Here is a 13,079-nt window from a genome sequence, read left to right as displayed (position 1 = left end):
ACACGGACTCCCTTCAGGCCTCCTTATAAAGCCACTCCCCCAAAGTGTCCTTATGAAGGTCACAACAAACACAGCCATTGTTAGACAAACTTAAGTTCTTAAGCTCGTAGTTTGTGGAAGATCCCTGTGACATGCAGTTAGTGCATGGGCAGAGTTCTCAGAAACAAATACCTTTTTTTTTTTAAATCATACGAATTTATCAAAACGTCTCATTTACTTATTTCCAGGGGTTGAAGAACATTTTAATTTAACACATTTAAATACAAAAACAAAAATCAATCGAAGCATTGGATGGATGGCTTCATTACTAGCTCATGTTTATAACTTGAGGAAAATGCATTGGACTAGGTCCAGTTCATGAGGCGGGGTCTAACTGGATTTATTCATCGTTTAAACTATATGTCTTTGTTATGTTTAAACTGCGCCTTGCTTGTTAAATATTAATTTATAAACCATCCAGCAGAGCAGCCGTCAGGCACAGCATTGCATAATATGAAAAATATCGCCGGAAAGTGGTATCGCAAATGAACTACCGTTATCCACAAGATTGTCCGTAGTTGGTTTTTTTGGCCACTTGAGGGCAGTAGAAACAAGCGATAAATACAAATACTTTTACACATCCTACTTGTTTGCAAACAGTCTTTTATATACACATCCAGCATATATGGAGCTAAAAGATTAACAATGTTCATCAGCTAGTTGCTATCGATGCTGGGCAGATAGCGGATAATGGGTCAGTAGAGTTTTAAGCGAGAAACAGTATTCTGCTCCAGCTGGAAACTGTACTCACGCATACTGAGACCAAAACAGTAAAGTTTCGGGCTGGACATTTTTTTTTTCTGAATCGGGTTTATTGGCCAGGTATAAGTACACACACCACGTTTTTAAAACAAGGACACCAAAGCTATACAAGAGTAAATGTAAACATTTAGCTATTATGTGCATACAAGTAAACGAAAGAAGACAGTAGTACACATACATGTTTACAGTATATATCAGTTTACATTTATATTTTACAGTGATACACATTTACAAAATTAAAAAAACATCTCGATCCATACGTTTAACCGACTGAGAGGGTGGAGAGTGTTGAGTTGTAGTGGATTTTATGTACACTTGCACATGTAAATAAGGAAGTCTTATGCCTTCAATTAATACATACATATATAGTAGGGAATATTAGGGAGAATATTAAGATGAAAGTATTATGGATGTATTGTGAAGCATAAGAGAAAGACACTGTTTTATTGTTGGAACTGTGTGTAATAACAAATGTGATAATGTGTACCATGCATGAGAATGAATGACATTTTACTTTAGAGATGTTGCGTGAAATGGATGTCGTTACTGAGACGTTACTTTTATTTTGAAGGCAGAATCTGATTTTCTCTTATTCTGAAAGAACTTGCTGCTCCTTGTCCGGAACTGTAATATTTGAACCCACCATCTTGAATACTTCGCGCAGCGAACAGAATGCCAGTATTGTTTGAATCAGCCAATCGGTATGACCCATAGGTGTGAACTCTTTCTGCAGGCTCTCACTGCCGAAGTCTTTGTGATGGAGCTTTAGAGTTAAACTGGATTTTGAAGTAGACAGACAGTTCCCTGTCTCCGGAGAGGCCTTCACGGGCCCAGGAGAGAGTCTGTGGCCTCTCGGTCCAACTCCACGAATTCCTGAGCAATAATTGGATTTTCAACCATTGGATCCCGAATTTTCTGCTTATTAATTAGCGCTCTGCATGAAGACAGTAGCTATATGAGCCGGTGCTGACATAACAGGCACCTATTAAGTATGAATCATCGCATGAGATTGTGGTGTCAAGACAGAGCTCCGGCATTAATATTCATAAAGCGTGAACAGACATTTCTCTGACGAGTCGAGGTGGCTCAGGTGGTATACGGCATTCCCTTTTGTCTCTCCCAATTATTTCTGTCATTGTCGTGTGAACTATCAGATTGAGGTAAAAGTACAAAGCCAAAAAACAGCGGCCTGTTCAGCGGGGCTCATGCACTGATCTCTCCGAGGAAGGAGATTCCTGTGGCGGTCGTCGTATTTGTGTCGGAGTGCATTATGGGACTTAAAAAGAGTTTTCTTTGCACTCAATAGTTGCCGAGACAAAAAGGATATCCACGCCAGTGATGACGGACACACGTGACACAACCAATGATTCAGACATCCAGCTGGGGAATAGTTGGGCGACAAATATGAATTTTATTAAAATAAAGCAGACTCTTCTTCTGCTTTTTTTTCACCATCAGATGTGAGATGGAGGGTTTTCTAAAGAAACTGATTATTTTCAATTCAATGTGGAGTCACCACTCCAGCGATGCTCTTTACACTGTTGTTTACAAAGACTCTTCGTCGCAAAAATACAACGAGAATATTGTTGTAATATCACGACCACGATACATGTATTTTTTTCTCTCCATAATGTCTGATTCAAGTAGACAGTCTCTTTCAAGAACACTGCGACTGGATCATTACTGTATCACCTTCGCATTGAACATGCGGAAGGTAATGTTTTGATCGCGTGTATTTATTTATTTGTATGCGTGTTACTCGCATAACTCAAAAATTATGAAACCGTATCGCATGAAATTTGGTGGGATGATTGGTTATTATCCGGGGACCATTTGATTAGATTTTGGGATCGATCGGGTCAAAGGTCAAGGTCAAGGTCATGAAAAGGTCAACATCTTTTTACCATAGCGCGGTCAATTTCTATCCAATTGGCATGCAACTAATGCCAAAATGTTCATAATTCAATGCCCGATCTTGTGATATGCGAAGGTATGCGCTCTACCGAGTGCCCGTTCTAGTTTTCCATATGTATTTATTTCCATTCATCACTTTCAGAAGCGGGAAGATCCCGTTTCTTCATAGTCAATGTATTCAAACACAAAGTCATCATCATGGCATTTAAAATGGACTGTATTGAATCGCACAGCATTGCTTTGTACAACATATTGAGCGTCACTAGAACATTATTGCAGAACAATAACTGCATCATTGCAGGACTGTCAGGAAAATACATCAGATGTTGTTGATACGAACCACACATCCAGTGATGTCATCATGCTGAAACAAACCAAAAGCATCCGGTATTGACGCGATATCTCACTGCACCAGGCAGAGTTTGCCGAATGGCAAAAGTGTAAGCGAAGACAAAGTTTGATATACCCCATTATTGGCACACAAAGAAAAGTCTTCGCAGCTGTCTCACTGAAGATAACGGCTCATTACTCCATTTCTACTTACTGTAAATGAGCACATTAGGACACCGCTGTTTATTTTCTTTCCATTACATGTAAATGAGAGGCACGAGGAGATGAATGGACTCATAGAGGCACAAACCGTTTTCTGGCCCGAGTTAAGTTCACAGATCCCTCATATACTGATGGCTAACTTTAACCTCTGCGTTCACAGCTCCACTGTTGACTTTAGCTTCTGGATGCAGTCAATGGTCTGCAGGAAGCATTGGTCCAGAACGAGGGAATACCTCTGAGGAGAAGGATGGAGAAAGGAGTCATTCAAACCTGGAATGACAAATAGGTGAGGCTGTTTACGTACGCTGTGTTTACATAAGTTTGTGTTTGGTTTGGTGGGTTATAGGGCATTTTGGAATAAATCTACACCTTTCTGCGTAATACAGCTACATAAAACCATATTAAAATTGTTTGGCGGAGCGTAATTTATCTGAAAGTGATGACACTCGTTAATGACTGAAGTCAACAAGGGCAACATTGCCTTTTCACGGAAACTACACCGTGAAATGAGCACTGAACACGCAGCGATGTGATCTTGAATTCAAATCTGACAGCCGGTAATATTGGCCTTCTTCCTAACACCCAGAATAAAGTCTTCAGATTGCACGTTATTGTACAGACCAGATATTTAAAAGAAAAATCAGACAAAAGGACATTAAATTAAAATATGTTCCCTGGATTTGGATGCAGTTGGGCACATTGCTACATTTCACACACATATATATATATATATATATATCTGGCGATCGTATTCCTCCAACGACACATCTCACTCGACAACATTAAAGGGTGCCTCTCCTTCTTTCCGTGGAGGGATTCAACACAGGCTGTTTTTTGTTACTCTACGCATAAAGGCTTTCTTCATCACTCCCAAACTCTGATATTTTTGTCTTGTGGCACTTTTCTCCCTCAGTCCAACGGGGACCTGCCAATCTCCCACAGGGTACTGGAAGAAATCGTGCGGTATTTGAAGCAGCACACTAACTCAGCCATGCTTTTAAATTAAGCGTGATGTGGAGGGAGAGGAGAGAAGAGGAGGGGTGAGGGAGGGAGAAAATAACTCGGAAGTTAGTATGAATGTAGAGACTGCATATCCAGGAAACCTTTTGGATGGAGGAGCTGCGATGGCGTGGACTGTACATACGTGTGACACGCTCTGCGGAGAGTGTGTGCGGGGCTGCAGCTTGAGCCTGCGTTCGTTTTTTCAACCACCATTCCCACACAGTTTCAAGTCAGAAATGATTAGCAGTCATATTTGAAAGGAAGGTTATAGCTTTTTTGGGAACTTGACTTTGCTGCTTACTGTTTGGCTTGGCCTGTCACGCATTTATGTAACCATCTGGGTCCAAACACAACTCCGAGAAAAGGTCATAGACATGAATGTAAACAACACATGACCAACATGTGGTCACGCTGCGGTTCCCCCTTTCATTGATTGAATTGGATGTTTCATTAGCTTACAAAAACATATTTTAAAAAACAGACGCCGTTGCTCTCTTTACCCGTGGTGCACGTGAGGTTACCAGCGGAGGAAAAATGCATGCATGGATTTAACCAAATGTGACGTTGACGTTTATAAAAACAGCAAGCAGACAAAAATCAGCAGGAGATGTGACAGGAGGAGGTATAGGACTCAGCTGGCTGTGAGGTTGAGCAGGAACCAGCCTGGTTCCCTCCTGGTTAGTGTCTCGTCCGCGATGTCACAGAACCTGCAGGACGAAGAAGAAAAACCGCTGGGCTTGTCTCATCAGTGCACAGCTGCAGGTGGAGAGAGAGAGATCTTTTTGTGCAGTGTTAGCAATGACAACCAATTAGTTGGACAGTCTTTTCAGTTTGTCTATTCCGTTGCCGTTGCTCAGCAACTCCTGAGGGACACCGCTGAGGCTCAGGGTCGCGATAGCCGGCAGCAAAAAGCAGAGAGATGGTGGCGACATCGTCCAGACATTGCAAAGAAATAATAAAGAATCGAAACATTTTGAAAAAGTCCCGCTTGGCATCGTCGTGTCACGCCGTTCGTGACCTCGGCGTGGCAGTTTCCCCCTCGCTACGTGCACAGGCCTTACTTTGGATCACATGTCGTCTCCTCCAGCTGCTGCTCCGTCACCATTCCTCCTGGTGTTGTTCTGCCTCCCAGAACCTCCGGGTCATCTCTTTACTTCTGGAAAATGCAAGCGCTGACTGTTAGAATTTAGCTGAAGAATAAAACTATTCCTCTGGATGCTGACTGTACTGCTGGACGAAGGAGACAGAAGAAAAGATACATTCACTTACTTACTTACTTTCTGACTTGCATATAATAACATCGATAAAGTAAACCACGATGTATAACTTTTAACGTGACACAATCGAAATGAAGAAAAGGGTAGAAAGTAACTTTGCTTCAATTTCTGCTACTAAGCAACGCTGAGTTTAGAATTTATAATTATCATAGTGACTTCGCCTTAGGGCTGTTAAAGAAACCCTAGGTTTCTGTGCACTAGGATTTAAACTAAATATAATATAATTATTAATATAATGACTGAAAATAACTCGTGGAACCAAACCTGCAACGCTCAGAAAGCAAAAACAAGCGTGCGTTGCCTTGAACTGAGATTTTACAATAGACTACAAATTAATAGAATATTTTAATGATGCTGCATTCCCTCACACCTAATTAGAAAGGCCATTTTGCTTACTGTGACACACACACACACACACAGACATCTCAAAATAACCAAATGGAAATAATTGCCACGTGAATAAAAAAAAAGGTAAAGCATCTCAGGAGGTTCACTCCCGGCTCATGCACACTGACACTCCTAGAAGCACGAGCAGCATCATCTCAGTCTAGACCACAGGTGTCAAACACAAGGCCCGCGGGCCGATTTTGGCCCGCCGCGTCATTTCATGTGGCCCCCGACGGCGTGAAAGACATGTGATCACCTTTTTAAAAAAAGAAATTTAAGAAAAATATCCTGTGCTTTTATTTTGAAGGTTTCAAATGAAAGGGATTCATGTCATAATGTTCGAGAAATGTTCTTATGTACAATATTTGTACACTCAAATAAACAACAATCAAATGCAAAGAGAGTTATTTAACAATATGTTCGGGAGTATTTTATAACCTGCCCTCAAAGATGAAGAGCAAGACATTGGAGTGTATATTACTTTGACTTTAGGGGTGTGAACAACCTGAAGGAGCCGGTCCTTCTCCACGCTGGGTCATCAGAGCGCTCGCATCCGCTGAAGAGTCTGGACATCTGGAAGAACTCGGGCCCCTCGGAACCAAACGATGCGACATTTCAACATCATATTTGCAGGTACATAAATCGATGTGTACCAGTGCAAATGTGTAATAGTACAAATGTGCACTCACTTGTATTCTACACTGCTTCCCACAGCGGGCAGCACCAGTTTATGACCGAATTTAGAAATTGAACTGAAACAAGATGACAGTCATATCAACAGAAATCAGATCTGAGTAGAAAAAACTGAGGCATCGACCAAATTCAATAACCTGTTCACAATAGCCAGAGTGGATTTTTAACCCTAATGTTGCCATACGATGTCTTGCAATCCCAGTCTTACTGTAACATTTAAGATGTACACACAAGGTGTCACTGACCAATGGCATGAAGGAACATCATATCCATGGCTGAAGAGCAAAACATGTCTAAACTAGAATGGGCACTCGGTAGAGCGCATACCTTCGCATATCACAAGACTGGGCATTGAATTATGAACATTTTGGCATTAGTTGCATGCCAATTGGATAAAAATTGACCGTGCTATGGTAAAAAGAAGATGTTGACCTTTTCATGACCTTGACCTTTGACCCGATCGATCCCAAAATCTAATCAAATGGTCCCCGGATAATAACCAATCATCCCACCAAATTTCATGCGATTCGGTTTCATACTTTTTGTATTTTGCGAGTAACACGCATACAAATAAATAAATAAATACATGGCGATCAAAACATAACCTTCCGCATTTTCAATGCGAAGGTAAGAATTTACTTTTCTGGGAATAAAAAAAAAAACTGTGCTTTTTTCTTGCAAAATGCTATTTGTTACAGATACTCAATACATAAAACAAAATCAAAACAATACAGAGAGTAAAGATAGGAGGTTTTCCCCCAATTTTCCTGGATCATTCCGCAGATAACGTTTGTACACTTTGGCCATTGATATGTATTCATACAGAACTAGAACGGGCACTCGGTAGAGCGCATACCTTCGCATATCACAAGATTGGGCATTGAATTATGAACATTTTGGCATTAGTTGCATGCCAATTGGATAAAAATTGACCGCACAATGGTATAAAGAAGGTGTTGACCTTTTCATGACCCCGACCTTTGACCCGATCAATCCCAAAATCTAATCAAATGGTCCCCGGATAATAACCAATCATCCCACCAAATTTCATGCGATTTGGTTTAATACTTTTTGAGTTATGCGAGTAACACGCATACAAATAAATAAATAAATAAATACACGGCGATCAAAACATAACCTTCCGCATTTTCAATGCGAAGGTAATGACCATTATCCCACATACCCTGAAGATGTTTTTCTCTTGTTGATGTCTCCCTCTTCAGGCGTGAATCCTGAACTGCAAACAGCTGTCTTGAAGCTGGACCGTCTCTCTGCTCCCTCTTCCTGCAACAGACACCTTTTTAATGACTCCACCAGGCATTGAAGGTCGAAAAAAAAAACCCCTCTTCGACTAATCTGAGCGTTGTGAAGTTGAATACGACTATCTTCCTGCTGAGGTCATCTCCCTCTGGTGCTATTGAATGTGTTCACCTTGACAGAGAGCTGCGTCTCCTCCTCCAGCTCTCTGATCCCGGCCTCTCCTCTTTCAGGGACGCCGTGCTGCGGCTTCTGTTGCGGGCTCCGCCGGGCCTCCCTGCTCGGCACGGTCTGCTGCTGGCCCATTCGACTCAGCACCTCCTGCATCCGAGTCTGCTGCTTCTGCGCCAGGTAGAAGAGGACGGTTATTGTGCCGAGAGCAAGTGCAGCGGAGCTTTTTCTTATTTGGTCTGCATAACAAGAAGTGATGTGATTCACATGAAGCATTCAACCATTTGTCTACCTCACTAAGAAAGCTTCAATATGAAATATACTCCGCTATGTGAAATATACTGCGGTTACATGAAACCCTTTCAGATCCAGTTTCAGTAATTGAAATGCTTGTCTGTGCTTTAAAAGAATCTATTTTTAAATATTTTTTTAATCAATTCGCTTTCACAGGTTATATCACATAATAACTGAAAATGTGGTCAGGCATGCTCGAGACGCCTCTGTAACCTTGACATAAACACAACTTGATTGTTTACACATAATAGAAGATACACCGAGTATATCACGTTTCTCTTTACCAGCAGAGCGTCCACAAGCTCATCGTCGTGGCGACCCTTCTCCAGGAGGATGGAGATCTGGGCCTTCAGAGACTTGGTCTCCGCAGACAGGGATTGGTTCCTGGCTCGAGACGCGTCCAGCTTTTTCCTCACGTCGTCGCGGTCCTTCAGGAGGGCCTCGTAGTCCACCGAGATCCTCTGTTTCGGGTTGTGGAGCAAAAAACAGGTTCCTCGTCAGCAAATTAATTTCCTTCAATCCATCGACACACAATCGCTGTACGCACACCTCGAATGCCTCCCTCTTCTCCTTCTCGATGGTGCGGATGTAGCTGAGGTTCCGGTCCTGAGGAGGGGTTTTCTGAAGGACCCCGATGCCCAGAAACTCTTCCTCCACACTCAGGACACTTGGCTGTCTTCGCTGGGTTGACAGGTTCAGCTGCTGCTCCAGATCCCGCACCTGTTGCACAAAACCCTCGATTGTTTTATACGTCCGCTATCTTACATTAGTCACTTTGTGTAGCGCTTTATTCACTGAAGAAGATGTATTTTTGTTGTCGGAGTCCAATTTTGGAATAATGTTGAAATGGATGTAAGAATGGTGAACTCCTTTTTGGTTTTCAAGGGAATTATTTAGAAAACAATTCTTGAGAGTTATAAATGTAATTAAAAACGTATTAATATGGAAGATGTATGTGGTAGTATATATAAATATATTTTGTTTATTGTTGTTTTTTGTTGTTTTATTTTCTTCTTTATTTTATATAAATTTTCTGATTTATTTTGATTTCAATTTAGGATAGGAATTTATAAACATTTTTTGCTTCTACCTATACCTTTTCAGTCTTTCTCTTTTGTATATTATATAGGATAATATTGTATTGTATTTGATTTGATTGACTGAATAAAATAAAATACAATACAAACAAACTCTGTCCGGAACTTGATAACCTTATTTGGGAGGGCACTTTGTGACTTAAGTTACCATTTTGGAGCTTACCCTCATCTGAAGAGTCAGTATCTGCTGAGCGCGACCTCTGAAGCTCCCCGGGCAGCTCAGGAGTTGCTGGAAGCTGACCTCCTCTCCAATCTCACTGGTCAAAACCTACGACGACATGCAGCGCTTCATATTTTGGATCACAGACGTCTGTGATGATTACTTTAATAAAAAAAATGACTTAACCCTCCTGTTACCTTTAGGGTCAATTTGACCCCATTCAATGTTTAATGTCGGTGTTCTTTGGGGTCAATTTGCCCCCAGGCTGTTTTTCACTGTGTCAAACATATAAGAAATATCAACTTTTTTATATATTTAAAGGGCTATTTAGGTAGTCAACAAACAAACATAAAGTACCTCACACTTGAACTTGGGAAACAATATTAATTCTAATCATTTTCTGGAGGTTTTAATTGCTGGGGTCAAATTGACCCCGAGGGTAAAACATGTTAGTAAATGTGAAGGTAACAGGAGGGTTAACAAAGAAGATCCTACCTTCTGAGCCACTTTCAACTCCTGCTTGAGGGATTGAACCTGGTTGCGGTACTCGGCCACTTTCAGCTGGGCGGCGGCTAATTTGTCCTGCAGAGATTTCACCGCTGGATTTTCCTGCTTTTGTGAACACACGGATGCAGTCGGCATCATCAATTAAGATGTCAAAAAATCAAATTATGGTGAATGTTTTTTGTTTTTTATTTTGTTTGTTGTTTTTTCTTTATTTTATATCAATTTTCTGATTTATTTTGATTTTAATTTAGGATAGGAATTTATAAGCATTTTTTGCTTCTACCTATACCTTTTCAGTCTTTCTCTTTTGTATATTATATAGAACAATATTGTATTTGATTTGATTGACTGAATAAAAAATACACAAAAAAATACACAAACAATGTGAATGTTCACATCATATGTTACCTCACAGGCTTCAGACGACCTCTTCGTATCGACCTTTGACCCGGGGGGACAGTGCACCAAAGCTACCTGCAGCTGCAGAACAACACATTTTTGTTTCATTAAAATGTGTGTCGTTTAAAACAAATCGAGAACCTCTGAAGCGACGAACGTCCATCCACGAATCCAAATAAATGACGTACCTCACGCAAAACCCGGTTACCTCTTTCTCGAGCTCTTTGACTCTGTTGATGTTTTGCTTGGATTTGATCTTTTCCCGCTCAATTTCAGCCGTCAGCTCTCTCGTCTTCTTGGACAGCTCAACAATCTTGGTGGCAGCGATGTCCCCGGTCAGACCTGATGTTCCTATATGGGTGAGTGGATGAGTCACGAGTAACCTATACATATGTACTCTGTGGTGCAAATATCTGGTATCTTTATACCTGCGAAAGCCAGTCGTTCTTCTTCTCTTTTCTTCTTCAGGTGTTTTATTTCAAAATCCTTCTCACTCAGAAGTTTGAAGAGCCGACCATTTTCATCCTTCAGCTCCCTCAGCTGGTCCAGCAAAGTCTGATTCTCGTCCTGTAGCAGTCTAGAAGGAGGCGGTACAAATGAACACTGAATAAGACGAGAACGCTTCATTTCTTGCAAAACGTGATGAAGAACATCAGATTTCCAAATGTTTGTTTCACATATCTTTCGTTCTATAAAGCATAACAAATATGTTAACTGACGAAGAGGAATACACACATGTTATCCTTCGTCAGACTCACCTGTGTTGGAGATTGTCTTCCTGCATACCTTGATGAGAGAGATCCAAATCATCCAGGCCAACACTGACATCATCTGCTTCTTTCTTCTTTTTCCTGTCCAGTTTTCTTTTCTCCTGCTGGTTCTGTAGCACCTTGAACTGAAGCCGCAGGTCGTTCAGCTCATCGGCATGCTCCATGATCTGGGATTCATAGCGCAGGGAATACACATCGTCTTATGAAAGTGGAACAATGACAGAGGAAATCTATATTGTAAGATTTCCCTGGATTTAGGTGACAGCCATACAGGTTTTATTTTTTTAACCACCTGTTGGTTTTAACTGAATGAAAATAACCATTAGGCTATATCTAAAAATTAAAACTTAAAACACAGATTTGCACTTCAGTGGCACTTGAATAGCTCTTATTATGGTACTTTTGTAGTTCTACTATATTGAGGAAATGTTACTTTCTGTATTCTTGTTGTTCTTAGTTAGTACTCTAGGTTAAATGCACTTATTGTAAGTCGCTTTGGATAAAAGCGTCTGCTAAATCACATGTAATGTAATGTAATTTTAACAAGCAGGACAATTTTAGCTCCATCCTAACTTATATTTCTTCAAGCAGACCAAGTCTATAACAACCTGGTGTTTTAATATAAAAAGCGACCTGCTCTTCCCGGAAGCCCGTGGCTGTAAAGCAACGGGTTAGTCATGATGCAACAGATGCAAACGACTCGTCTTGTTCGTAAAGAAATTGGCTGGATAACGTTGATTATTACTATAATTTGACAAAAGAACTCTACCAACTCCGTACACAGTATCACACATTAAGGTTGTTATTAAGAGAAACCGGCTCACCAGTCATGTATTCCCAGCTTCGTCGCTGTAAACTCATTAATTAGAGGGTGTTTTGCACGTTGCGGTACCGGAGGTGAAGAGACTGTGGCAGCTTCCCCGCTGATTGCGTCGCTACTGTTTCCATACCAACGGCACTTCGGACGCTTAGGAACAAGATCTCGCGAGAGCAGGAATGTAGCCTTCGGGAAGAAACGAGACTCCCATCAGCGCTCGGGTCTGTAACGTGAGTTTGTCATTATGCAACACGTGACTATTGAAAAACCGCGTCAGTTGTTTATTAATACTGAGAATATGATTTTTTTTTCTTAAATGCGGTGGCAAATGAGGTGGCGAACAATTAAGGTGACATATTTGGATGATTGGAGAATAATGATGAATTTAAAGTTACATTTAAATTAATAAGTGGTTTCCATTGTTTCATATCTGCTGGTGAATGCTACATTTGGATTTCGCTTTCCAGTTCTTGTGCATATCTTGACATCATTAGTAAAGTTCAGAAGTTAAAATAAAAGTTGCCCCAGAAACCTCAGCAAAGGAGAGATTTATTTAAAGCAATTCCCCTCGAAGCAAAGGAAGCTTGCTTAGACCCATTCATAGTGTGAGTATGATTTGTATTATTTAGGAACATAACAACTAGTCAAGCCTTTATTATCGAGCAGTGTCCAATATTACAACCAGAAGGGTTCTCACTCGAGACCCTCAGAGACCCTCGGCTTCTTTACATCCAGATTGAAGAATGTTCTGTTTGCTGTTGCTTTTAATTCAACAAGATTCAATGATATCAATTCACCTGGTCCAGCCCCTTGATATGCTGCTATAGGCTTATAGCTGCCGGGGGACGTTTTAGGATGCACTGAGTACCTATCTCCTCTTTTTTCTCTCCTTAAGGATGAATTTTCATCTCTCAATCACACGTTACTAACTCTGCTTTCTCCCCGGAGTCCTTTTGACTTCACGTCTCATGGGGTCATCGG

General features: G+C 41.0%; 1 protein-coding gene across 1 annotated transcript; it reads right to left on the bottom strand.

Moving 5' to 3' along the window:
* Positions 1-589: 589 nt before the first annotated feature.
* ccdc13 (coiled-coil domain containing 13) lies at positions 590-12,194 on the bottom strand. The gene is made up of 14 exons (XM_056421135.1): positions 12,106-12,194; positions 11,270-11,448; positions 10,940-11,088; positions 10,720-10,862; positions 10,521-10,592; positions 10,101-10,217; positions 9,609-9,713; positions 8,898-9,068; positions 8,633-8,809; positions 8,058-8,225; positions 7,810-7,910; positions 6,623-6,685; positions 6,439-6,524; positions 590-5,425 (listed from the first exon to the last, which is right to left on the bottom strand). The coding sequence occupies exons 2-14, from the start codon at positions 11,443-11,445 to the stop codon at positions 5,412-5,414; spliced, it is 1,542 nt and encodes a 513-aa protein (XP_056277110.1). The 5' UTR covers positions 11,446-11,448; positions 12,106-12,194; the 3' UTR covers positions 590-5,411.
* Positions 12,195-13,079: the final 885 nt, after the last annotated feature.

This window comes from Pseudoliparis swirei, chromosome 8 (assembly GCF_029220125.1).
Source record: "Pseudoliparis swirei isolate HS2019 ecotype Mariana Trench chromosome 8, NWPU_hadal_v1, whole genome shotgun sequence".
Taxonomy (NCBI): domain Eukaryota; kingdom Metazoa; phylum Chordata; class Actinopteri; order Perciformes; family Liparidae; genus Pseudoliparis; species Pseudoliparis swirei.
The sequence above is the reverse complement of the archived record's forward strand: the minus strand, read 5'-3'. Positions and strand labels throughout refer to the sequence as shown.

Bases quoted from the DNA above. Each gene is read 5' to 3' on its own strand.
- ccdc13 (XM_056421135.1), bottom strand. From the start codon at position 11,445: ATGGAGCATGCCGATGAGCTGAACGACCTGCGGCTTCAGTTCAAGGTG. The intron at 10,218-10,520 runs GTAACATATGAT...TGTTCACAAAAG, and splicing joins GGTCGTCTGAAGCCTGTGAG to CAGGAAAATCCAGCGGTGAA. The intron at 9,069-9,608 runs GTAAGCTCCAAA...TTTGTGCAACAG, and splicing joins TACTGACTCTTCAGATGAGG to GTGCGGGATCTGGAGCAGCA.